Consider the following 25,630-nt stretch of genomic DNA (forward strand, 5'->3'; position numbering starts at 1 on the left):
TTCTATCTTAATATTTTCCAGTATGTTTAGAAAGGTGTAGTGAGAATCTTGGGGTATGGTGGGAGATCTGTAGCAAGCTACAATTTGGATTGCAGTCTTACTTAGTGTTAGCTGCACCTGGAGAATTTCAGACGCATTGTGTTGGGCAACTAGCCTGGTGGTGTGAATATCCTTGGTGAATATAGACACTCCTCCACCTTTAGTGTTTCGGTCCTGCTTTGGTGGCCGAAAAGTGTGGCAAGTGTTGTAGCCTGGTATTGCAGGGGTGCTCTCTGGAGCCTTGAACCAGGTCTCAGTTACTGCACAGATACCGATGTTCTCCATTTTTAGGAGTGCCTCGAGAGAGTGCATTTTGAGGTTTAGACTTCTAGCACTGAGTAGCATTACCTTCAGATTTTGCATGCTTGTACCGGTTACGGTGGTGGTTTTGTTCTTTGAACTTTGCCTAAAAAAGGCACTATAGGGGTGGCAAGAGAGCCTTAGCCAGTAACCTGAATCCCAGAGGCGACAGGTGCAGACCATCTCTGGCAAATGAGTGATGGAATTATGGGTACAGGAGGAGTCAGAGCCCTGGATCTGAAGGTCTGAAGGTGCTGAACCCAGATCCACGTCTCAAAGCTTGAATCTAATGAAAATGGACAATATTGTATCAGAAGATAATACTAAAATTAATGAACTGAAAGTTCTTGATCATGAATATGGACAGTAAGATGCAAGCAGTAAAAATGCTTTTACTCTCTTTAATCTTATACGCAGGTCAGGCATATTTTTAGCACCTGGAGAACGTGTGGATAACACTTAATAAAGAGTTTAAGAAATCTGGGAGTAGAAGAGGAAAGAGTTTAAAAGGGTAAGTTGTTTCTTCACATAGATTTATGGTTACCCGATACTAGGATTTTGGATGTAAATCTTTAAAAGAAATGGCAGCAACCAGATTATGTTCATAAAGTAGCAAAAAGTATTCCAAGAACTAAACCAGCATTGGAATGGAGAAAGGAGATTTTTCACCAAAAGAGATGTCTACAAGCAGGGGTACAGAAGGTAGGTGAGATAGACTGAAGTTTACTGAAGGAAACTAGCAAAGAAACCAAGGCACTGGGAAGAAAACTTGAGAAGGACAGGTAAGAGAGTGAGATGAGGCTAAACAGGAGTCTGACTGCACACATTAGAGACCACACTCCATATAGTACAGTTTTGTACCTACCATAAATGTAGATGTTCGAGGATCCACATTGCTGCAGTCCTAACTATTGGGGTAGTCCGCTGTCCAGTCGGCCCGAATACCAAAGTATATGGCTGACGTCGGTCAGGGCGCATTAGACTGACGTCAGTACGCCAGGGTACTAATGCGCATGACCGACGTCATATCCTCAGTCTTTTCTTGCCCCAGATGTCAGAAGACCCTGAAAAGATAAGGCCAAAAACCAAAAACTCCCAAAATACCTGCACCAAAAAATATATATACAATATATACACATTTAGCAGAATATAACCTCACCTACACAACCACCCCTAAACACAGAGGGGAAGGAGGGAGGGTAAATTGGACTGCAGCAATGTGGATCCTCGAACATCTACATTTATGGTAGGTACAAAACTGTACTATGTTCTTCATTCCACATTGCTGCAGTCCTAACTATTGGGTAGAATCCCAAAGCAGAGGTAAGGGAGGCTGGCAAAATCATAAGGAAGCAGGAACTGACAACATGCCTTGCAAAATAGCTGTGGCAAAACCAGCCCTAGACTTAGAGTAGAGAGGAAGGTGATAATGCTTAGAGAAAGTATGCACTGAACTCCAAGTAGCTGCCTCCAAAATATCCTTAGTTGCCACCCCCTAGAAATGCTGTGGAAGTGGCAGTAGCCCTAGTGGAATGAGGCCTAATCCCAGCTGGAATCTCCTTGCCATGATGGGAATAACAAAATGTAATGCAACACCCAATCCACCTAGAAATAGTTTGTTTTGACACAGGCTTGCCCTTTGAACTCAAAGCAAAAGAAACAAACAACTGCTGAGACTGCCTAAAATCCTTAGTCCTGCTCAAATAATAACGCAATAGCCTGTGTACATCTAAAGTGTGTAAAATCTTTTCCCTTTATTTTGGGGATCTGCATAAAAAGGTAGGCAAATGAATAGTTTGGTTTAAAGCCACACTAGAAACCACCTTAGGCATAAAGGAAGGATTAGTACGTAAAGATACCCTATCCTTATGAAAATTCAAAAAAGGCGCCACTGCCATAAGGGCCTGCAACTCAGAAACCTTTCTTGCAGAAGTAATGTCCAACAAACAAGCAGTCTTCCAGGACAAGTTGTTCAGTTCAGCAGTAGCGAGGCTCAAAAGGTTGTAGAGTAAGTTTCTCCAACACAAAATTGAGATCCCAAGCAGGAGTAGGAGCTCTACGTGGGGGCTTATATTCTTTGCCCCTCTAAGAAATTGCTTGAACAAAGGATGCGAAAACAATGGTGGGTCACAATCATAGTGAGCTGAAATTGCTGCAGCATGAATCTTAATGGAAGAGAAAGACAAACCTTTGTCCAGTAACTCAGTAAGATATTGAAGAGCCACACTCAAATTTGGCTCAGTAATCTCCAAATTGTTTGCTGCACTCCAAAACAAAAATCTCTTCCATTTTTCTGCACACTTTCCTTGTACTAGGTCTTCTGGCTTCCATAATCACATTTAAAACTTGTTGAGGAAGCTGAGACCTGCTGTCTTCAAAACAGAATATGCCAGGCTGTTAGATGCAGAGAGTGAAGCTTGACATTGAGCAGATGACCGTCCCTCTGAGACAACAGGTGTGGAATCAAGGGTAAAGGCCATGGAGGCTTCCTTACCAGACTCCTCAGTAATGGGTACCAGTGCTGCCGAGGCCAATCTGGAGCTATTAAAATCATCCTTGGCTTGTCTTGTCTGACCTTTAGAAGCACCTTTGGAAGAAGAGGCAGAGGTGGAAAGGCATACACATGAAGATTTTTCCAACTGAAAGAAAGAGCATCCACTTTCCAAGCTGTGTGATGAAATCCTTCGTGCAAAACTTTGGCAGCTGGTGGTTTAGTGGAGAAGCTTAACAGATCTATGTCTGGAGTTCCCCATGACACTGTCAATTTTGAAATACATGAAGATCCAGTTTCCACTCGTGGGGATCCATGATTTGTCTGCTTAATACATCTGCTAAGGAGTTCTGTGCTCCCGCAGAAACCTTGCCTGAAGAGTTAGTTGCAGACTGAGCGCAGTCTCCCATAAAATCATTGCTTGTCTGCACAATGGGTAAGAATGTGTTCCCCTTGTTTGTTGATGTACCACATGACAGTTGTGTTGTCTGTTAGAATCAACACCTGCCCTGGAAGAAGTAACTCCTTGAAAGCAATTAATGCAAACTGAACTGCTAACATCTCTTTCATGTTGATATGTAGATGCTGTAGTCTGGCAGGCCACTTGTCTTGAATCCACTTTCCATTTAGATGAGCTCCCAAGCAATATCTGAGGCATCTGTCGTTAGAATCTGACTTGCCTCTGGCCGGGTCACAGAGAGTCCCTTGTTTAGGTGACATTCCTGAGCCCACCACAAAAATTCCTTTTGAATGCAAGGTATTATTTGAATGACAGTGTCCAAATCCTGGCAGTGCTGTGTCCACAGATTTTGAGATACCATTGTAGCTTCCTCATATGCAGTTTGGCATTGGGAAGCACCAGAATACAAGATGCCATGAACCCTAAGGCTTGAAGGACTGTCCTTGCAGTCAGCCCGGACTGAAGAGATAGATGATGGAAGTAACTGGAAAGATTCTTTTGTTTGTCCGGGGTTAAAAAGGCCATCTGGGCTGCTGTATTCAGTCTCACACCCAGAAAGCACATGTCTTGAGAGGGTACTAGACTGGACTTTATTTCGTTCACAGAATACCCTAGGCATCTTAGCACTGCTATGACATATTCCAGATGCTGTAGAAGATCTTCTTTTCTTGAGCCAGAATCAGGCAGTCGCCCAAGTAAGGATAGATTTGGATTCCTTTTAGCCTGAAGTAAGCTATCACTGAGCCAGAACCTTTGTGAATACTCTGGGCAGTAGATAAGCCAAAGGGCAATGCAGAGAACTGATAATGAGAATTTCCAGCTCGAAAACGCAGATACTTCCTGCAACTTATTCTTATTGGCACATGAAGGTAAGCTTCCTTGAGATCTAAAGTTACCATCCAGTGATCTTTGCCCAGCAGAGGTAAAAGCTGTTGTAACGCCAACATTTTGAACTTGGGAATGTCCAGATAAGTGTTGAGGATAGATAAATCCAGAATTGGTCTCCACGTGTTCCCCTTCTTGGTACTAGGAACAGGCGAGAATAAAATCCCAGGCCCCTTTCCGGCACAGGAACTGACTGAATGGCCCCTATTTGGAGCAACAGAGAAATTTGCTTGTGAGCCTCTGTTCTTAAGGCAGGAGGAATGTCTGGCATGCCTTTGAAAGGAGGCAAGGTATGGAAATAAAACCTGTAACCGTGGTGAATAATATCCAGAACCCATCTGTCTTGGGTAATTAAATCCCAATTTTCTTTGAAAAGAGACAGCCTTCCTCCCAAAGGTGCTGCCAGGCAAGAACGTACTGGCAGCTGAAAAGGCAGGTCATTGGGTCTGCTTACGAAAGGACTGACCCCTGCCCTCACCAGAAGTCTGAGCAGGGGAACTCCCTGTCCTAGGCGTAAAAGAACCCTGAGCTCTGCCCCTACCACGTCTAGACCTACCCCTAGACTGAGAATCATAAGCAGGATAAGTCCATCCCTTAGTAGGCCAATTTCTACTAAACTCGGAGGCTGCACCTGCAAAAATCTTTAACAGTTTGCATAGACTTAGCCTTGTCCTCCATTTTCAAAACTGCTTCCACAGGCGAACCAAACAACACATCAGACTGTAAAGGAGCATCCAAAATCCTTGTCTTAACATGCTCAGCTAAATTCTGATCTCTCAGCCAGGCGTGCCTACGAAGAACAGAACCAGTGGCAGCCACCCTGGAGGAGGCCTGCACAGCATCAAAACCACACTGCAAGGAATGTTTACCCACCTGTTCAGACACATGAACTAAATCCTGCAACTCTTTACACTCAATACCTTCAGCCAGAGCATCCACCTTAGATTTCAACTGTGAAAGAAGATAATTCTGATATTTTAACATGTGAAACTGACAATTCAACGCCTCATGGCTAAAGTGGAAGAAGTATACACTTTCTTTCCCCATCTATCCAAAGCCCTTGCCTCTTTATCAGGAGGGACAGGATTTTAACAACTGAGGCCTTCACACCTTTAGGCCCCTGAGAGACAGTTTCTGGTCTGCCCTAGGACTCTTAAAAGATACTTATGAGCTTCAGGCACCCTATAATACCTATCCGGGTTTAACTGGGCAGGGGCAAAGAATCAGGATTCAAGGAAGCCTCTGCAAACACATCTTCCACCACATTCAAAACAGGAGGTATAGCTAAAGGCCTATGCTGGGGTAAACAAGAATTCCTAAGCCTTTTCCTGGAATCAGAGAAATCTTGACCTTCCCATTTAAAATGCTCCCTCATGGAATGCAGAGTCTCTGAAAATGAAAATCCTCAGGAGGAGAAGCAGAAGGAGTAGAATCATCCACATCAGAATCAGAATAAGGAGGGTACTCCTGCAAGTCTTCAGTCAAGCCTCCGAAGCCTCCGAGCATTGCTCAAAACTCTCAAACTCAGGTTCCACCCTAGGCCTCTTATCAGGAGGGGGCATAGAACCCCTAATCATAGTAATCAAATCCTCTGCCATTTTAAGCATATGTTTCTTAGGCAAAGATCCTGAAGCACTAGGAGAAACCCCCACAGAAGCTAAACTTGGCCTGCCCCTCAAAGAAGCCTTGGAAACTGAAGGGGAGGCTCTAACCACCTTAGGAAGAGAGGGAAGAACGCCACCTGAGAAGCCCCCTCAGCCTGGCCTACTTCCTGAGAGGATACATCCTGTAACAGTAAAGTCTCTCCCTGAGACTCCAAAGAGACACCTGGCAAAACCTCCGCCCACTGAGTTTTCCAAAGAACCGACGCCTGGGACTGTCGGTTCCTCCACCCTAGGCTTTGCTGCTTTATCTTATGCTTTTAGTCGAAGCCGGCGCCGGAGCATCCGACGGCATTTTATAATTACAACGCTTCCCAAACACTAACCTAGCACAGTCTAACCTTCTCTTAATAGTGCTTTGTTAAATCTAGCACAAGAGCGCATCCAACAACGCCGTGCTCAGGCCCTAAACAAGGTATACACAAAGTATGGTAATCCCTATGAGGTATCAGTTTCCACAAGAAATACAGTTATTCACTTTTTCTGACATCCGTTAAATACTGAGGCAAGAAAAAACCAAAATATTCCCCAACGGGGTACTTAGCCAACTTTGATTCGGTCTGAAACTCTGACTTCAGAAACTTTCAGAATGCCAACCTGCACTCGCAAAAATGCTTCTGCATCGGACCATGCGGCAAAAAAGACTGAGGATATGACGTCGGTCATGCGCATTAGTACCCTGACGCACTGACGCCAGTTCACGCGCCCTGACCGACGTCAGCCATATACTTTGGTATTCGGGCCGACTGGACAGCGGACTACCCCAATAGTTAGGACTGCAGCAATGTGGAATGAAGAACATCAGGGATTGACAGAGTGCAGGCAAAGATACAGGAATAGGGGAATAGTAAATGAAAGACTAGCTGTACTAGAGTTTTTAGCTGAGTCTATAACATAAGTCACTGTTAAAAAGGGAATAATTAATATGGCATATAAAATAACCAGAATGCCCGGGGCCCAAGGTTGAAGTCGGGGGCCCTGAACCCAGATCCAAGTCCCAAAGCTTGAATCTAATGAAAATGGACAATATTGTATCAGAAGATAATACTAAAATTAATGAACTGAAAGTTCTTGATCATGAATATGGACAGTAAGATGCAAGCAGTAAAAATGCTTTTATTCTCTTTAATCTTATACGCAGGTCAGGCATATTTTTAGCACCTGGAGAACGTGTGGATCTTCTTCTTCTTCTTCTCCTTTCGGCTTTTCCCGGTTAGGGGTCGCCACAGCGGATCATCTGTCCGCACACAGGATTGGCAGTGAAGTTTTACAGTGTCGAGTTGCCAGCCCGGTGCCCAACCTTCCATAGAAGGCACACACACACTCACACCTAGGGCCAATTTAGAGTGTCCAATCCACCTACTGCATGTCTTTGGGATGTGGGAGGAAACCGGAGCACCCGGAGAAAACCCACGTGACCACAGGGAGGACATGCAAACTCCGCACAGAAGGCACCCCAGCCGAGGATTGAACCGGAGAACCTCTTGCTGTGAGGCGACAACGCTAACCGCTGCACCACCGTGGCCGCCCTACCTGGAGAACGTGTGGATAACACTTAATAAAGAGTTTAAGAAATCTGGGAGTAGAAGAGGAAAGAGTTTAAAAGGGTAAGTTGTTTCTTCACATAGATTTATGGTTACCCGATACTAGGATTTTGGATGTAAATCTTTAAAAGAAATGGCAGCAACCAGATTATGTTCATAAAGTAGCAAAAAGTATTCCAAGAACTAAACCAGCATTGGAATGGAGAAAGGAGATTTTTCACCAAAAGAGATGTCTACAAGCAGGGGTACAGAAGGTAGGTGAGATAGACTGAAGTTTACTGAAGGAAACTAGCAAAGAAACCAAGGCACTGGGAAGAAAACTTGAGAAGGACAGGTAAGAGAGTGAGATGAGGCTAAACAGGAGTCTCACTGCACACATTAGAGACCACACTCCATATCAGGGATTGACAGAGTGCAGGCAAAGATACAGGAATAGGGGAATAGTAAATGAAAGACTAGCTGTACTAGAGTTTTTAGCTGAGTCTATAACATAAGTCACTGTTAAAAAGGGAATAATTAATATGGCATATAAAATACTGCATAATAACTATAAGAATCAGAGTAGGTTAGGTGGCTACTGCTCGTGTCTCCGAGGCTATGTACTGGGACCTGTTTAATACAGTCTTCACGTTTATTCCCCGTAAAACTCACTGAATATCAAAAATAGAGTCCCAGTTATTAGCAGCAAGGATGTCAACAATTTTAACAATTATCTTAATAGTATGTTTTGTTGGTTAAAGAACTCTTTGAGTTAAATAAATATCAAACAAGGAAAGAGTGGTGCATTGTTTTTTGGCAGATGCAAGCCACAGACTAAAATAAGTATAGGATGTTTAGAACTACCAATGTTACATGAATATAAATATCTTGGCATTAGGATAAGTGACAATATAAAATTTAAATCCCGTGCCCAATCTGTAAAATGCAAAGCAGTGAAAGCAACAGGATTAATTCATAAGAACTTAACTATGTGGTTACACCCAGTTCTAGTAAAGCTGTATTTCTTATGCAAGACCTCTCTGTTTTGCACCTATAGCAAGTGTGATCTACTGCTACCTGGAAGTGTACAGATGAAATTTACCAAAATAATCACTGTATACAAGTCATTCTCTTACAGTACACCTCTAGGACTATCCAAACTAAAGTTATAGGTATTTGAGAAGCAAACTATGTCTGGCATACAGAGCTCTCCATGATGATGATGACTACAATGAATTTAGAACACTACTGAAAATTGATTTTCTTCATACCAGCATTCCTCTGACAGATGGAATTTTTACAATTAAGATTGATACTGCAGAACATCACTAAAGATATAATCTATTTTACAATGTATCATACTACGAAAAAATCCTCTAATCATTAGATAAAGTGAAACACTGCATACTTTTAAAAAATCAAATGACAGCTAGATGGGTGTAGTGGTCTATTCCTTGATTATGCAGCCTGAATTTTAAATGGCCAACCAGCCAACTTGCCATATTCTTTTAAACTATGAAAAATGGAAAAAGAGAACAGAAAGATAAATTACAAAGGAATAATGGGAAGAAATCTGTAGGGCTCCCAAGTATGCATCAAAGATCATCAAGTTTAGGATTTTTGCATGGAAGTATTTGTAAAGGTATTTTATACAGGAAATAAATTTCAAGACAATTTTTTTCATGTGTATAGTAAATGTTGTAGATGTGTTAAGGAAGAAAGTAGAAACTGGGAACATGTTTTTGGCAATGCAATATGTTGATGGATTTATTTAAAAATTCTTTACAAAGTACTTTGATAGAAGTGAAACTCCAAAGGCAAAAGAAACACTAGACTCCTCTAGCAGACCACAACTGAAATGTATGGACTGGAAACAGCACAGTTGACTAAACAACTATAGTTTAATTTCTAAGTGCTTTCGCCTTCAGTAAAAGGCATCGTCAGAGATGCTCTGCTGGAGGAGGCTGGTGTTCCTTTTGCCAATGGAGTTTCAACTTACACTGGGCAACCTATGAGTGGTTACTCAGACAGAAGTGTTGGAGAAACAAATGGTATTAACTAAAGAAATGATTCTTTTGAGCAAGGATACAGGAAATCTGAGTTGCCTAAGCTTAGTAAGGCCTAAGTTTAATGCTACTGGGGGCCAAAATATCAATTACTAGAAAATCGAAATAAAAACCTAAACCAACTGTAATGGATATATTAGGTACTGCAAAAGATATAGAATAACTAGGGGTAAGATCTTTAAAAAAAGGGAAAGAGCACATTTCAGGGAAATAAAATAGAATTTTTGGAGGGGACACATGCAGAATATTGCTCAGTATGAGGAGTGAGGTTTAAGTTAGGGCAAGAACTGAACAACTTTTTGCATTGGAGTGAATGGAAATTTGATAAAATAAATATACATTTGTATATTGCAGAGTGATAATAATAGAAAAAGTTATTAACATTTTTCTTATTGTTTAATGAATGTGAACGCATGCTACAACTTATAATATGCAGACACATTTAAAGAAAAGAACAAATAGTATCTGTGCTATGACTGTATACAGCTTTAGAGAAAATGAGCCAGCTACAACCATGCAGTCAACTTACTTTTAATTTTTAATAAATATAAAATTAATACAATCTGATATTATACAGTAAGTGATAGTGTTAGAAAAAATGCATCTTTCATGATTATTCTACACAAAATGCATATTAACTTACAATTTCTTCACAAATATGGTTGCTGAATTATTTTATTTGCTCATGTTAAAAATGATATGTAGTATAGATGCATAGTTATGCAAACCACAAATACGTATTGCAGTTCTGAGTGTTTCACAACTGCATTTTAATATCAAGCTGCAAGTTTATTAACAGATGACTGAAGTGCTGAAGGGGTTAAGGGATGTTATAAAGCGGTTTCTGAAAGCAAGAAAGAACACACTGTATGTAAGCTCTGACCTTCCTAGGCTGGGATGGGTAGTTACAAGGAATGGTGGGGAATTAGAATGTTACTGGTACTGCATTATTGTTACTAAAAAATGTTGAGTTTTCATGTGCAGTACTAAGCGAGAAGCATGAGGGTCTACAGAGATACTATTTGTCAATGTCAGTATTCTGTATGCATGATACTGATAAAAATGGAAATAAAAACTGTCTATTTTTTCTGCTTGAAGAGACTGATTTTAAAATTGTGAAGATAGTCTCCCAGAGTTGATGTTGTGTCTTTCAGCTTTTCCCAGTTAGGGGTTGCCACAGCAGAACTCCGGTCCGCTAATGATTGGCAGTAGATTTTTACGTGCCGAATTGCCAGCCTTGACGCACAATCTTCAACAAAGGTACGCCCATTCATGCATGTCTCCACACAGAAGACACTTTAGCTGAGAATCGAACAGGACATCTAACTGTGAGGTGACAACGCTACCGTAGCACCACCACCGCAGTTAGTCTCCCAGAGTTGATGTATGTGGATTTAAATAAAAGGAAAATGTTTTGCACATCCTAAAGAGTTATTCTTGACTCAAGACTAAAAGGTAATTAATATTATTTATGTATATTTTAAACTGCACATTAACAATAGTAAAACTATATAAATATAAAATAAGAATTATAAAAAAATCTTAAGTGGTTTAAATAATAAATAAGCTTTAAGTAATGCACGTGAAAACAACTCAGTACACAAAACTATATAAGTATGGAAAAGAAAATAAGGAGACTAAAATAACACTGTTCTTAATAATAAGATGCTGATTTCTTTTATAGACAAAATGTGAATCACATATGAACATTCTTCAAAAGGAGGAGGAACAGAGTTTCTCCAGTTAATGGTACTTCCCTTTATTTATTTTAAATTTAACTGGGATGGTGGGCTGGTACATTAGCTTTTTCAGCAACTACTCAGGCCATAAGACAAATGATGCATCTGGTCAGAGGTGATGCAAGAAGACAATATTAAATGAAACAAAGTAATTACTGGTGATAATACCATTTCATAAAGTTAGACTAAAATTCTGAACATCTTCCCAAAATAGATTAAGTAGTTAACAAAGACTATACATTCCCAGTTAGGTCCTGTTAAGCTATTACATCACCAATATCCAAGATAATTTATATTAACCATTTTAGCAGTCCTACATGGAGTGAACAATACTTGCATACATCATTCAAGCATAAATCTTCCAAAAGTAAGATGAAGTGGGTTTGAGTAACATAATTTAATGGATATTTTTTCCAGTTTAATTAAGAATAGGTAATGATGTCTTAATCATAAAATTCCAATACTATTACTTTATTTTGTAATGAAATTTTATACAATATGGATAAATAAGATCTAAATTACTTAAAATTGGTGCAAATAGTTGTAATGATCTGGGTTAATTTTCTTTGCTACTTAGAAATCAAGTTTTTGAATTATGAAATTCCTTATAAACTGAACATCTAATCAGTCATTATTAATTCAATCATATGTTTGTTGAATATTCTGTAATGATAATGATAATAAATTAGTATTTTTACTTCTGTTACATTTTGTTTTCATTTATAGGAAATATTGAAAAGTCCTAACTTTTAAAATGTATGTCAACATAAGCATATAATGTTTGAATTCAAGAATGGATTACATTTTTTTGCTTGGCCTACATGACCCTCAATCATGCTAACTTCAGCAAGTAGGCCAGGCAGACAATGAGGAGTTCAACCAAGCACATACCTGCTGCACTCCATAGGATAAGCACACCTCCTCAGTCCCGTATCCCCCCCCCCCAAAAAATAGGCATGCCCATTCTCCTTGCCTTTGTCATGAAAGGCCAGAGCTGCTAAGTGAATTCAGGGCTTCATCCCTCTTACACCACTGGCAAGACAGGGAGGGATAGATACAGTTGGGGTAAGCAGGTTTGCCTGTACCACAGGGTATTCTACTGCCACAAGGGTTTTTCTTATCATGCCAACAGAGAAAAAGTACAGTTTTGTACCTGCCATAAATGTAGATGTTCGAAGATCCACATTGCTGCAGTCCTTACACTTGGGTAGTCCGCTGTCCTCGGTCGGCCCGAATATCAAAGTATTGACGCCGGTCAAGGCGCATAAGACTGACATCAGGTCGTCAGGGTACAAATGCGCATGACCGACGTCATATCCTCAGTCTTTTCTTGCCCCAGATGTCAGAAGACCCTAAAAAGAAAGGTCACAACCAAAAGACAGCAAACAACAACCAATCACCCTAGTACTAATCATATGTACAATATATACAATATCCACAATATGTACAACCCCAACCCACACAACCTCTAACTACAGAGGGAAGGAGGGAGGGTAAATTGGACTGCAGCAATGTGGATCTTCGAACATCTACATTTATGGTAGGTACAAAACTGTACTATGTTCTTCATCTCACATTGCTGCAGTCCTTACACTTGGGTAGAATCCCAAAGCAGAGGTAAGGGAGGATGGCAAAACTATAAGGCAGTAGGAGCTGCCAAAATGCCCTGTAAAATCGCAGTGGCAAAACAGCCCTAGATTTAGAGTAAAGTGGAAGGTGGTAATGCTTAGAGAAAGTATGCACTGAACTCCAAGTAGCTGCCTCTAAAATATCTTTAGTTGCCACCCCTTAAAAAGCTGTAGAAGTGGCAGTAGCCCTAGTGGAATGAGGCCTAATCCCAGCTGGAATCTCCTTACCATGATGGGAATAACAGAAAGCAATACAAAACCCAATCCACTTAGAAATAGTTTGTTTTGACACAGGCTTGCCATGAGAACCCAAAGCAAATGAAACAAATAACTGCTGAGACTGCCTGAACCCTTTAGTTCTGCTCAAATAATATCGCAACTGCCTGTGTATATCCAAAGTGTGCAAAATCTTTTCCCCTTTATTTTGGGGTTTGCATAAAAAGTAGGCAAATGAATAGTTTGGTTTAAAGCCACACTAGAAACCACTTTAGGCATAAAAGAAGGATTAGTAATAAAGATACCCTATCCTTATGGAAAATTAAGAAAGGCTCAACCGCCATAAGGGCCTGTAATTCAGAAACCCTTCTTGCAGAGGTAATGGCCAACAAAAAAGCAGTCTTCCATGATAAATATTTCAACTCAGCAGTAGCTGCAGGCTCAAAAGGTTGTAGAGTGAGTTTCTCCAACACAAAATTGAGATCCCAAGCAGGAGTAGGAGCTCCCCGTGGGGGTCTTATATTCTTTGCCCTCTAAGGAATTGCTTAAACAAAGGATGAGAAAACAATGGTGGGTCACAGTCATAGTGAGCAGAAATTGCTGCAGCATGAACCTTGATAGAAGAGAAGGACAACCCTTTGTCCAGTAACTCAGTAAGATATTGAAGAGCCACACTTAAATTAGGCTTAGAAACATCAAATTCCTTTGCTGTACTCCAAAATAAAAATCTCTTCCATTTATCTGCGTACACTTTCCTTGTACTAGGCCTTCTGGCCTCCAAAATAACATTCAAAACTTGCTGTGGAAGCTGAGACCCTCCAGGGTTTAAAACAGAATATGCCAGGCTGTTAGGTGAAGAGAGTGAAGTTTGACATTGAGTAAATGACTGTTCTCCTGAGACAGCAGGTGTGGAATCAAGGTAAAGGCCATGGAGGCTCCGTACCAGACTTCTCAGTAATGGGTACCAGTGCTGTCGAGGCCAATCTGGAGCTATTAAAATCATCTTTGGCTTGTCCTGTCTGACCTTCAGGAGTACCTTTGGGAGGAGAGGCAGAGGTGGAAAGGCATACACATGAAGATTGCTCCAATTGAAGGAAAGAGCATCCACTTTCCAGGCTGTGGGATGAAACCTCCTTGTGCAAAACTTTGGCAGCTGGTAGTTTTGTGGAGAAGCGAACAGATCTATGTCTGGAGTTCCCCATAACACTGTCAATTTCTGAAATACATGAGGATCCAATTTCCACTCGTGGGGATCCATAATTTGTCTGCTCAACACATCTGCTAAGGAGTTCTGTGCTCCCGGCAGAAACCTTGCCTGAAGATTCAGCTGTAAACTGAGAGCAGTCTCCCACAAAATCATTGCTTGTCTGCATAGAGGATAAGAATGTGTTCCCCTTGCTTGTTGATGTACCACATGACAGTTGTGTTGTCTGTTAGAACCAACACCTGCCCTGGAAGAAGTAAATCCTTGAAAGCTATTAATGCAAATTGGACTGCTAACATCTCCTTCAAGTTGATATGTAGATGTTGAAGTCTGGCAGGCCACGTGTCTTGTACCCACTTTCCGCTTAGATGAGCTCCCCAAGCTTTGTCTGAGGCATCTGTCGAAGAATCTGACTCGCCTCTGGCCGGGTCACAGAGAGTCCCTTGTTTAGGTGACATTCCTGAGCCCACCACAAAAATTCCTTTTGAATGCAAGGTATAATCTGAATGACAGTGTCCATATCTTGGCAGTGCTGAGTCCATACATTTTGAGATACCATTGTAGCTTCCTCATATGCAGTTTGGCATTGGGAAGCACCAGAATACAAGATGCCATGAACCCCAAGGCTTGAAGGACTGTCCTTGCAGTCAGCCTGGACTGATGAGACAATTGATGGAAGTAAAGGAAAGATTCTGTTGTTTGTCCGGGGTCAAAAGGCCATCTGGGATGCTGTATTCAGTCTCACACCCAGAAAGCACATGTCCTGAGAGGGTACTAGACTGGACTTTATTTCGCTCACAGAATACCCCAGGCATCTTAGCACTGCTATCACATATTGTAGATGATGAAGAAGTTCGTCCTTTCCTTGGGCCAGAATCAGGCAATCGTCCAAATAAGGATAGATCTGTATTCCTCTTAGCCTGAAGAAAGCTATCACTGGAGCCAGAACCTTCGTGAACACTCTGGGCGCAGTAGATAAGCCAAAGGGCAATGCAGAGAACTGATAATGAGAAGTCCCAGCAAAACGCAGATACTTCCTGCAACTTAGCCTGATAGGAACATGAAGGTAAGCCTCCTTGAGATCCAGAGTCACCATCCAGTGATCTTTGCCCAGCAGAGGTAAAAGCTGTTGTAACGCCAACATTTTGAACTTGGGAATGTCCAGATAAGTGTTGAGGATAGATAAATCCAAAATTGGTCTCCACGTGTTCCCCTTCTTTGGTACTAGGAACAGGCGAGAATAAAATCCTAGGCCCACTTCTGGCAGAGGGACCGGTTGTATGGCCCCTAATTGGAGCAGCAGAGAAATTTGTTTGTGAGCCTCTAGTCTTTGCTGAGGAGGAACGTCCGGCATGCCTTTGAAAGGAGGCAAGGTATGGAAATAAAACCTGTAACCTTGGTGTATGATATCCAATACCCATCTGTCTTGGGTAATCAAACTCCAGTTTTCCTTGAAGAGTGCCAACCTTCCTCCCAAAGGTGCTGCCAGGCAAGAAAGATCTGGCAGCTGAAAAGGTAGGTCATTGGGCCTGTTTACGAAAGGACTGGCCCCTGCCCTCACCTGAAGATTGTGCAGGAGAATAGGTCTGAAGGAGCTCTGACCTCTGCCCCTACCACGTCTAGATCTACCCCTAGACTGTGAATCATAAGAAGGGCACGTCCACCCCTTAGCAGGCCAATTCCTACTAAACTTGGAGGCTGGACTTGCAAAAATCTTTAACAGCCTGCATAGACTTAGCCTTATCTTCCATTTTCTTTAAGACTGACTCCACAGGTGAACCAAACAACACATCAGACTGTAAAGGAGCATCCAAAATCCTTGTCTTAACATGGTCAGATAAATTCTGATCCCTCAGCCAGGCGTGCCTGCGAAGAACTGACCCAGTGGCAGCCACCCTAGACGAGGCTTGTACAGCATCAAAACCACATTGTAAAGAATGCTTACCCACCTGTTCAGAGACATGTACCAAATCTTGTAATTCTTTACACTCAATGCCTTCCGCCAGAGCATTCACCTTAGACTTCAATTGAGAAAGAAGATAGTTTTGATATTTCAACATGTGAAACTGGCAATTCAAAGCCCTCATAGCTAAGGTGGAAGAAGTATAGACTTTCTTTCCCCATCTATCCAAAGCTCTGGCCTCTTTATCTGGAGGAACCGGATTTTTACAACAGAGGCCTTGACACCCTTAGGTCCCTGACTAACAGTTTCTGGGTCCGCCCTAGGACTCTTATAAAGATATTTATGAGCCTCAGGTACCCTGTAATACCTATCCGGTTTAACAGGAGCAGGAGGCAAAGAATCAGGATTAAGTGAAGCCTCTGCAAACACATCTTCCACAACATCCAGAACAGGTGGTATAGCCAAAGGCCTATGTTGGGGTAAAAGCAAAATTCCCTAAGCCTTTTCCTGGAATCGAGAAGTCCTGACCTTCCCACTTAAAATGTTCCCTCATGGAATGAAGAGTCTCTGAAAAAAAAATCCTCTGGAGGAGAAGCAGAAGGAGTCGAATCATCTGCATCAGAATCTGAATAAGGAGAGTACTCCTGCAAGTCTTCAGCAAGACTCTGAAATATCTGAAGCCTGCTCAAAACTCCCAACTCTGGTTCCACCCTAGGCCTCTTATCAGGAGGGGGCAAAGAACCTCTAATCAAAGTAATTAAATCTTCTGCCATTTTAAGCATGTGCTTCTTGGGCACAGATCCTGAAGAACTAGGAGTGACACCAACAGAAGCTAAACCTGGCCTGCCTCTGGGAGAAGCCTTGGAAACAGAAGGAGAGGGCCTAACCACCCTAGGAATGGAGGGGAGTACAGTAACCTGAGAAGCCCCTTCAGCCTGACCTGCCTTCTGAGAGGCCACATCCTGCAAAATCAAAGTCTCTCCCTGGGACTCCAGAGAAGCCTCGTGGAACCACCGGTTCCACTGACGCCTCTAAAGAACCGGCGTCCGCACGGACGACTCTTCCTGCCTGGGTTTAGCTGCTTTGTCTTTGCGCTTCTTGAAGCGGGCGCCGGAGCATCCGACGGCATCTTATAATTGCACCGCTTCAAGACCAACCTGGCACAATCTAACCTTCGCTTAATAGTGCGCTTATTGAACCTAGCACAAGCGACACCCAACAACGTCGTGCTCAGGCCCCAAACAAGGAATACACAAAGTATGGTAATCTCTATGCGTGATCTGTTTCCCACAAGAAATACAGTTATTCACTTTTTCTGTCATCCGGTGAACCACTGAGGCAAGAAAAACTAAAATATTCCCAACGGGTACTTAGCCAACTTTGACTCGGTCTGAAACTCCGACTTCGAAAAATTTCAGAACGCCGAACGGCACTTGCAACGCTGCTTCTGCATCGGACCATGCGGCAAAAAAGACTGAGGATATGACGTCGGTCATGCGCATTTGTACCCTGACGACCTGATGTCAGTCTTATGCGCCTTGACTGACGTCAGCCTAATACTTTGATATTCGGGCCGACCGAGGACAGCGGACTACCCAAGTGTAAGGACTGCAGCAATGTGAGATGAAGAACATCCTTTTTGTTTCATAGTTAAGTGGCCATTTAGCAGACACCATACTCAGTTCAGAAATATGCATAATAACATAAGCAAATTCATAATGCCACTTAAGTCAAAGCAAGACAAACCAGTAACCTTCTAGCAGCACCATTGACTGTCTGACACCAATAAACATACGTACACCATTACAACTATGCCTCTGAACCTCCACTGATATTTCAAAATCATAGCAAATGGCTATAAAGTGGAGCACCCCTCCCCCAACTAATCTGCACGCTGAGAACCAAAAAAAAAAATCTGAACTTAAAACACTGACTCTGTAACAAAGCTTTACACATGATCCTTGTTACAATGCTATGAGTCACAAACTGCTTAAAATGTAAGCCTTTAGGACTTCTGGCTGCATTGTACTGAACGGACCAACAGCATTGTGCAGCTAGAAAAACAGACCAATAGCGTAAGTAGCTAGAAGCCCACTGTGCTATTGATTTATTTTTCTAGCTGCAATGTGCTACTGGCCTATCCAACAGGCCAAAGCATCTTGTAGATAGAAGACTGAGGCGAGCCTGCTGACCCCAGTTTGACTTTGATGAGTTCTGATTTTACTGGATCAGGTGTAGAACCAATGTAAGGGCACAAATCAGAGCAATCAAAGGGGAAATTAAAACAGCAGAATGGATATTAAAATGTGGGCTGAAACTGGAATGCAATTTAGAAGCAGATGCTGTCTTTCAATTATCATTATCTGTATGCCTCTAAAAAAAACATATGTAAGACTGGTCTGTTGTGTCAATGTCAATAATATTTCTGTTCTGTATAAAAGCAGGCACCTTATATAAAGCAGCAAATTCCTTTCCCCAGATAAAAGGAAGGTAGGAAACAACAGCTAAGACTGATACCTTTCAATTGAAACCTTTTACAACGGTACAAGAAATTCTTCTTTTTAACACTATGTTGTATGAAAAAACGGGTCTATATTATAACAGCGAACGATCAAAAGATCGAACGTTGTTATATTGACCCCTTAAAGTCGAAAACTAAAATGAGCGAACAACCAGAACACCGACTTCTTTCTCAGGGAAAGAAATCGCTGTTCCCAAAAAAGATAATACTAAAACACACTAAACACTATTTTAATTGGAGGTCCTCACCCCCCCTATTTAAATATACCAAACTTGAGATCGCACTACAGTGGAGGAAATGGCACAACCCGGACAACCAGCCCAGTGATTTCTTTCCCTGGGAAAGAAATTGCTGTTGTGGTTCTTTGCTCTTTTTAGTTTTTGACTTTAAGGGGTCGATATAACAGCGTTCGATTTTTTGATTGTTCGCTGTTATAAAGTAGACCCGAAAAACCTGGTATGCACAAACATATCCACTCAGATGCATACTATGTTTAGCATGCCACCAAAAACTGCTGTGATTCACAGACGTAAATCCAAGTACTCCAGTGTGATGTCCTACCAGTGTTCTTGATGAACAATCTTGCATATCTTCACTTTTTTTTTTGAACAGTAAGCAAAATTTAAAGGATCATACTGTTGCGTAATGCTTGAGGATTCTCCAGTCAGTTCTAAATATTTCCATTCTGGATGCAAGACTAACTGAAAAAAATATCTTTTGAATGTTTTTTAAGTGAAGAGTCAGTCTGAGGGCATGAGCAGATAAAACGAGAAATTACACTTAAAAAAAATCCCAAATTCTTTCCATAAAAACAATACCAACTATAACGGCTATGTCCTTAGAGCATACGTAGAATTGTAGTTATAAGGAGGGTTGTTTTCTCAAAATGTTAAGATGTTGGTGAGAAGTAATAGTCCTGTGCCACAATTCAGGTGAGCATCTTGAATCAGCCAACATTAAGTTTATGATTTTATTCTCAGAGGAACCATAAAGGTATTAGGGAAAGAAATGCTTAACAAGGAAGGAGAGTAAATGGGGTACAGGAACAGAAAGCAAAAGTATCTAATTTCCACAGCTGAATACAAGTTTCCCAAACCAATGTATCACAAAAACCATTCGCAACCCCTTTGCAGAGAGGGCTGTGCTTCCTGATACTTACTCTAACTGACTCTGGGTTACTGTGCTTTGAAGTAGAGAGGGAAAAAAAACAACAGTGCCTTTCCTCTTTTGATTAAATACAATTAAATTTTTGTGCAATTTCAATAATAATTGGATGGTGTTTGGCTGAATTACCTACTCATGAACTTTAATCAAGCTGTAAGCATCAGAAAATGGGTAAGAAAACTGCAAGAGAGCAGATTTTTTATTGCACAGTCTATAACAGCATCATAACAGCATATACATTCACCTTCAGCTCACTAGAAAGGACTGCATTACTCATTCCATCCATCTGCAGTCTAAATTCGTGTTCTCTTCTCCTTATTTCTGCATCAAATTCTGTCATCATCTCCTGGAGAAATGTAAAAAGAAATACATACACACATATTACTCATGACTTACTGATTTTCTGCAAAACAGTTAATCATGTAGAACACTGTATTAATACTTGATTGCTCAGCTTTGGACATAAAATACTCAAATGTCTTACTACTTTGTAACACTGTAAAACTTTTTGTGTTTCCCTGTATATAACGTGTGCATGACTTTGTACTATATGTGCCCAGGTCATGACTACAATGGATCAAACGAGAAATCCACAAACCAAATTAACAAATAAAAATAAATAAGTAAGCATATAGCATTCAGACATTTTTCACAAAATATCAATGTAGAACCCTCCCTGGAAGTGTACATTAGGTAAACATATATAAATGAAACATCCAGACTGCAAGCTTTCATCAAAAAATGTACAATATATAATCTCTCATTCTGGATGAGAATTAGTAGCAAGGTTCCACAATTTTTTAACATACGCATCTGAATGATAATGGAGAACACTGCACCATGCATAAGCAGCATTCAGGAATGAAGATGACAGTATCACCTATGTCACTACCAGCTCCAATATAATAGTTGGGAAGTTTTTTTAATCCAATTAAATAATTAATAGAACATCAACATGCATTTTGCAAACATTAAGACGTATTAAACTCCAATGTCTGACATTGCATACTGGTTGTACGCCTTGAATATTTCCCAGAAAACCAAAAATTTCAGAAGGGACAGGGCAAAACAGAAGGCAAAATCCCAAACGTCAAAAGTCAATAATACAACAGACTTTGCAATCAGCAAACATTTTCTGAAGTAGGAAGTGCTAATGTTTGACACAGTGGTTTACCAGAAAAATCAAACATTTTATGAAGGACAGGGCAAAATCAATATTGCTCTCTAGAAACGCACAACCACAGAAATATTTATACTAGCATTTCAAGTAAAGGATCTCGTAATATCACTACTGATTTTTTAAACTTGTTTGACGTTTTTTTTCTGACATGACTTTAGAAAATACGGTTTGTAATAAGGTTTATCTTGTTAACAGCAACAGCGAGCAGCTGTCAAAGTGCACTAATGCTGTAACGGTCTAAGCAATATACAAACACAATTCTGCAGTCCAGTGTTTAAGTCTATTCATTCTCTTCACTTGAAAGAAAATGAAGGAAATAAAGTGTATAAAGTTTAAGTGTATGTATGAATGCATGCATGTGTGTTTGTAAATATCTATATGTGTATATCTATATCTGGGTCTACCTGAAAACACCGACACGCCAAAACACAGACAACGAGATAACCGACACCACAAAACTGACAGTTCAAAAGCACGAAACTTCACATGCCCGACAGACCACAATCCCGACAATCAACAAAACAAAACAAATACCTTTTCCGAAAAACACACACACAACACAAACACACCAAAAACCTTACAAACCTACACTAAACGTTACATACACAACTATCTATGCACTAACCTTAACCCAAACCCTAACCCTAAGGTCTGTCACTATCGCGCACTCACCTAACCCGCGCCCTAACCCTAACTCACTTTACCCGCTCCTAACCCTAAAGTCTGTCACTATCGCACACTTACCTTACCCGCACCCTAACCCTAACTCACTTAACCTGCCTCTAACCCTAAAGTCTGCCACGATAGCACACTTACCTTAACATGTCGGTGTTCTCAGCATCGGGCTTTTCAACTGTCAGTCATCTCTGTTGTCAATCTTTCTGTGTTGGTGTTCTCGTCGTCGGTGTTTTCAGCTTTCGGCGTTATCAGGTAGACCCCTACATCTACATATCCACACATACACACATTTTACTTATTGTGTACTACTCTTTAAAAATAAATTCTTAACCTCGTAAACTCAATGGCAGAGAGCTTCTTTTCAGGGGCATCCAGAGAGTGTCTGGTTAACTGACTTGCTCAGAGTTGCACAGTAGTTAAATATAAGCTATGCACTTACCACAATAATAGATTTATCTGGTCTCTGTCCAGTCACCGGAACAGATGGACTAGTCATCATGCTGCCTTCTTGTTTGGTCAACAAATCTCCTCACAAGCTCGAGTTCCCCCCTACCCCATAACCTCTTGGTCTGTAGAGATACTCCAGATTAAGGAAAGCCCACCATATTTTGCTTCATAACTAAACATAATACATGAACACTATAGTCCTTTAGCAAAAAGAAGAACCCTGAAAATATTGTAAGGGCTCACAAATTCTTACAGATCCCACAGGAATAAAAATTTGGAGGGGGGAAGTGAGATGAAAGGGGCAAATGTCCAAGTGAGGCAACAAAGACAAATGTGATAGCAGACCGCAGTGCTGTAACTAGAGAAAGGGGCTTCTCTTTAGATGAGACCACAACAAGGGGAACCATATTTGAATGAGCTGGAATGTGGCTATGAGAATAACCTTTATTTTGCATCTTTTGAGTTTCTGAAGGAATCTGGATATAAGAGAATATTGGGGGGTGGTCAAACCATGGACAAATGCATCTCTTGATGCCTGCCCTTCCAGAAGGATAATGTTGAAAAAAATCTCTGCATTTGGGGTTTAAAAGTCAAGCATAGAGATTATCCCCTCTGAATAATATTCTAAGCTGTTTTCTTTTTGAGAGAGAATTCTGAGGAATTAGTATTTGTCTATTCAACTTGCCTACAGTCATGATAGATGTCACTGGTATGTGCTTTACACAAATGAAAGCAGTGTTATTAATAGAGCCCATTTTCATACTCTCATGGCTAATCTGCAGAGAGGATAAGATCATGTTCCTCCTTTTTTATCTTTCTCCTTTTTTATCTTTTTTAAACAAGAAACATCTTTATTAAATTATCGCTTATGGCATAGGCAATCATACCTTTATATAAATGAAAACGTACCATAGTGACATAAACCTAGTTGCAAACATTATACATCACTTATAATCTATCCAATCACTATCAGTCAAACATTAGATAGATCATTCAAATCCTGTCTTCTTTTAAACATCATTCCTCCCCTGTATGTATTGTTCTACATTTACCATTTTTTTCTATGTAATTTCCTTTTCTAAAGATCCCAACTCCAGCTGTTTTATCTCTGTTACTATATTCACTACATTATTACAACAAAGAACAAGTCCACCAGAACATAAAACAGGGACCAGCACTTGACTCCGTGGAACACAACCAGCCACAAACAAATTTACCTAGGTTTTGTCTTTAATCAGACTTCTTCAGAATACAAATGACTAAAAAACCAAGTACAACCTTACACACTTAAATAGAAACAGGACATGACATCATTAATTGATTGATAAATTGATAAACATCTCATTAACTTAAAGTGAACTAAACACACTAATACAATAAAAAAAGTACTGTATAGTGAATCATGTGCAGTACTAAATTTAAAATCAAAAACATATAACATACATTTAATAAATGCATCAGTTAAAAAGCTTTTTATCCAAGAATGTGCTTTAGTTTTAAAATAGGGGCAATGGTGATATAATCATTAATGCCAGGAAATACCATGGCATTCAGTTTCAATTGCCACCTCATTTCACTGATGTCAAGGTGAAGATCAAGGACCTTCCCCTGTACATCCATAACCACCTGTTGAATGACACAAAATTTAAATGTATGTCTTCTGTTTATTTGCTAAGTTTTTCTGCATAGCCGCCTATTTTGAGCATTTTCTGGCTTGTTAAATTTGATTTCTGCATTAGTAACTGTATTTAGAGCACAACCTAGAGCTGTTTACTGAATTTCCTGTTTGCACTTATTTTTAAAATCGTTTCTTTCTCAAAACTTGCATTTTATCTGTCTTTGGCCTAGCACTCTTGTGTGGGGTCATTTACTGCACTGTTATAACTTGTTGATACTTGTTAACCTCTGCTATCTCTGAAAAAACAAAAAAAAAAAATCTTGCTTTTTTCCCACTTTTCTGAGATTTAAAAAAGTTCAGTTACAGGCTTGCTGTTCTTGAACTGTTTTGTAAGTTTGTGTGAGGCCATTATTTGCTTGGGCTAAAGGAAAGTCTCTCTGTTGATCAGTGGCAGTGAAAAACATTGAGCAGCCTGCCTGCCCCTGTGGGAGTGGTTACTGACTTGAAACTGTAGTTTTATTGGCCATTTTGTGTCAATTCCAAAACTCCTTCATCTTCCTCTCTTAAAACCTGGTTGCATCGTGGTTTTGGCATCTTTTCAGGCTTGTTGGCTGTTGGTGAAGCACCCACCAAGAGGAGAAAACGCTGAGAGAAGAAAGGAGCCACTTTTGAGACTTTAAATATTTTCCCTCTGTTTATTTGCTAAGTTTTTCTGCATAGCTGCCTATTTTGAGCATTTTCTGGCTTGTTAAATTTGATTTCTGCATTAGTAACTGTATTTAGAGCACAACCTAGAGCTGTTTACTGAATTTCCTGTTTGCACTTATTTTTAAAATCGTTTTTTTCTCAAAACTTGCATTTTATCTGTCTTTGGCCTAGCACTCTTGTGTGGGGTTATTTACTGCACTGTTATAACTTGTTGATACTTGTTAACCTCTGCTATCTCTGAAAAAACAAAAAAACAAAAAAAATCTTGCTTTTTTCCCACTTTTCTGAGATTTAAAAAAGTTCAGTTACAGGCTTGTGAACTGTTCGTAAGTTTCTGTGAGGCCATTTTTTGCTTGGGCTAAAGGAAAGTCTCTCTGTTGATCAGTGGCAGTGAAAAACATTGAGCAGCCTGCCTGCCCCTGTGGGAGTGGTTACTGACTTGAAACTGTAGTTTTATTGGCCATTTTGGGTCAATTCCAAAACTACTTCATCTTCCTCTCTTAAAACCCTCTTTTGCGCGGTTTTGCGCGTTTTTGTGCATAGCGCAACAGCAGGCAGTGCCGCCTAATTGGGTTTGAACTATTCCTGGCTCCACAAAGTCTGCTCTTCACTTTTTCCCTTAGAACTGCTCTATCTCGCAATTTAAACACCATATTCTCATTCTAAGGCCCTTCACTGGTCCAATTAAGTAATCCTACAAGTTAGCCCTATTAAACCATAAGCACTACTTACTCTTATACTCTCTACGATTACCCTGTCCTCTAATGGTCCGTCTTAAATTCAGTTTCCCTGTTACTCTAGCATGTCCAAAGGTCAGTCAATGGTTTCCTCTCCAGTCCAGCTGGTGAATCTGGGAATTTTGAGGCAATGTTACAACTGTCTCATGTACACGGACAACCCTCTCCTCCTCCAAACAGGTTCAAATATATATGAGTGATGCAACTATTTAGCCAAACTGAAGGCTGATTTCTCTCATCTCAAAACTGGTGTAACCAGTCAGGAGGAGAAGGTAACCTCACACAACACAATTCCAGTATCACATAGTCCCACCACATCAGTGAACCAAACACATAAATACACAAAAACATACTCTCGGAGGCTCTAAATAAAAATCTACCTAAGCAACAGAGACCTCCAAAGCAGACATCCAAGCAAACGCCACCTCAAAACAAAACACACACAACACATAACCCACAAAG

The 25,630-nt window shown here is 40.6% G+C and overlaps 1 protein-coding gene across 1 annotated transcript in view; it reads right to left on the bottom strand.

Annotated features, from left to right (window-relative positions):
- Positions 1–25,630, bottom strand: part of CCDC57 (coiled-coil domain containing 57) — a 3,049,962-nt gene that overhangs the window by 2,329,887 nt on the left and 694,445 nt on the right. The window contains exon 4 of the mRNA XM_044069731.1: positions 20,045–20,146. Coding sequence (XP_043925666.1) covers positions 20,045–20,146 — 102 coding nt within the window. The remainder of the gene's footprint in view (positions 1–20,044; positions 20,147–25,630) is intronic.

This window comes from Protopterus annectens, chromosome 4.part0 (genome assembly GCF_019279795.1).
Source record: "Protopterus annectens isolate FY-2018-M chromosome 4.part0, PAN1.0, whole genome shotgun sequence".
Classification (NCBI taxonomy): domain Eukaryota; kingdom Metazoa; phylum Chordata; order Ceratodontiformes; family Protopteridae; genus Protopterus; species Protopterus annectens.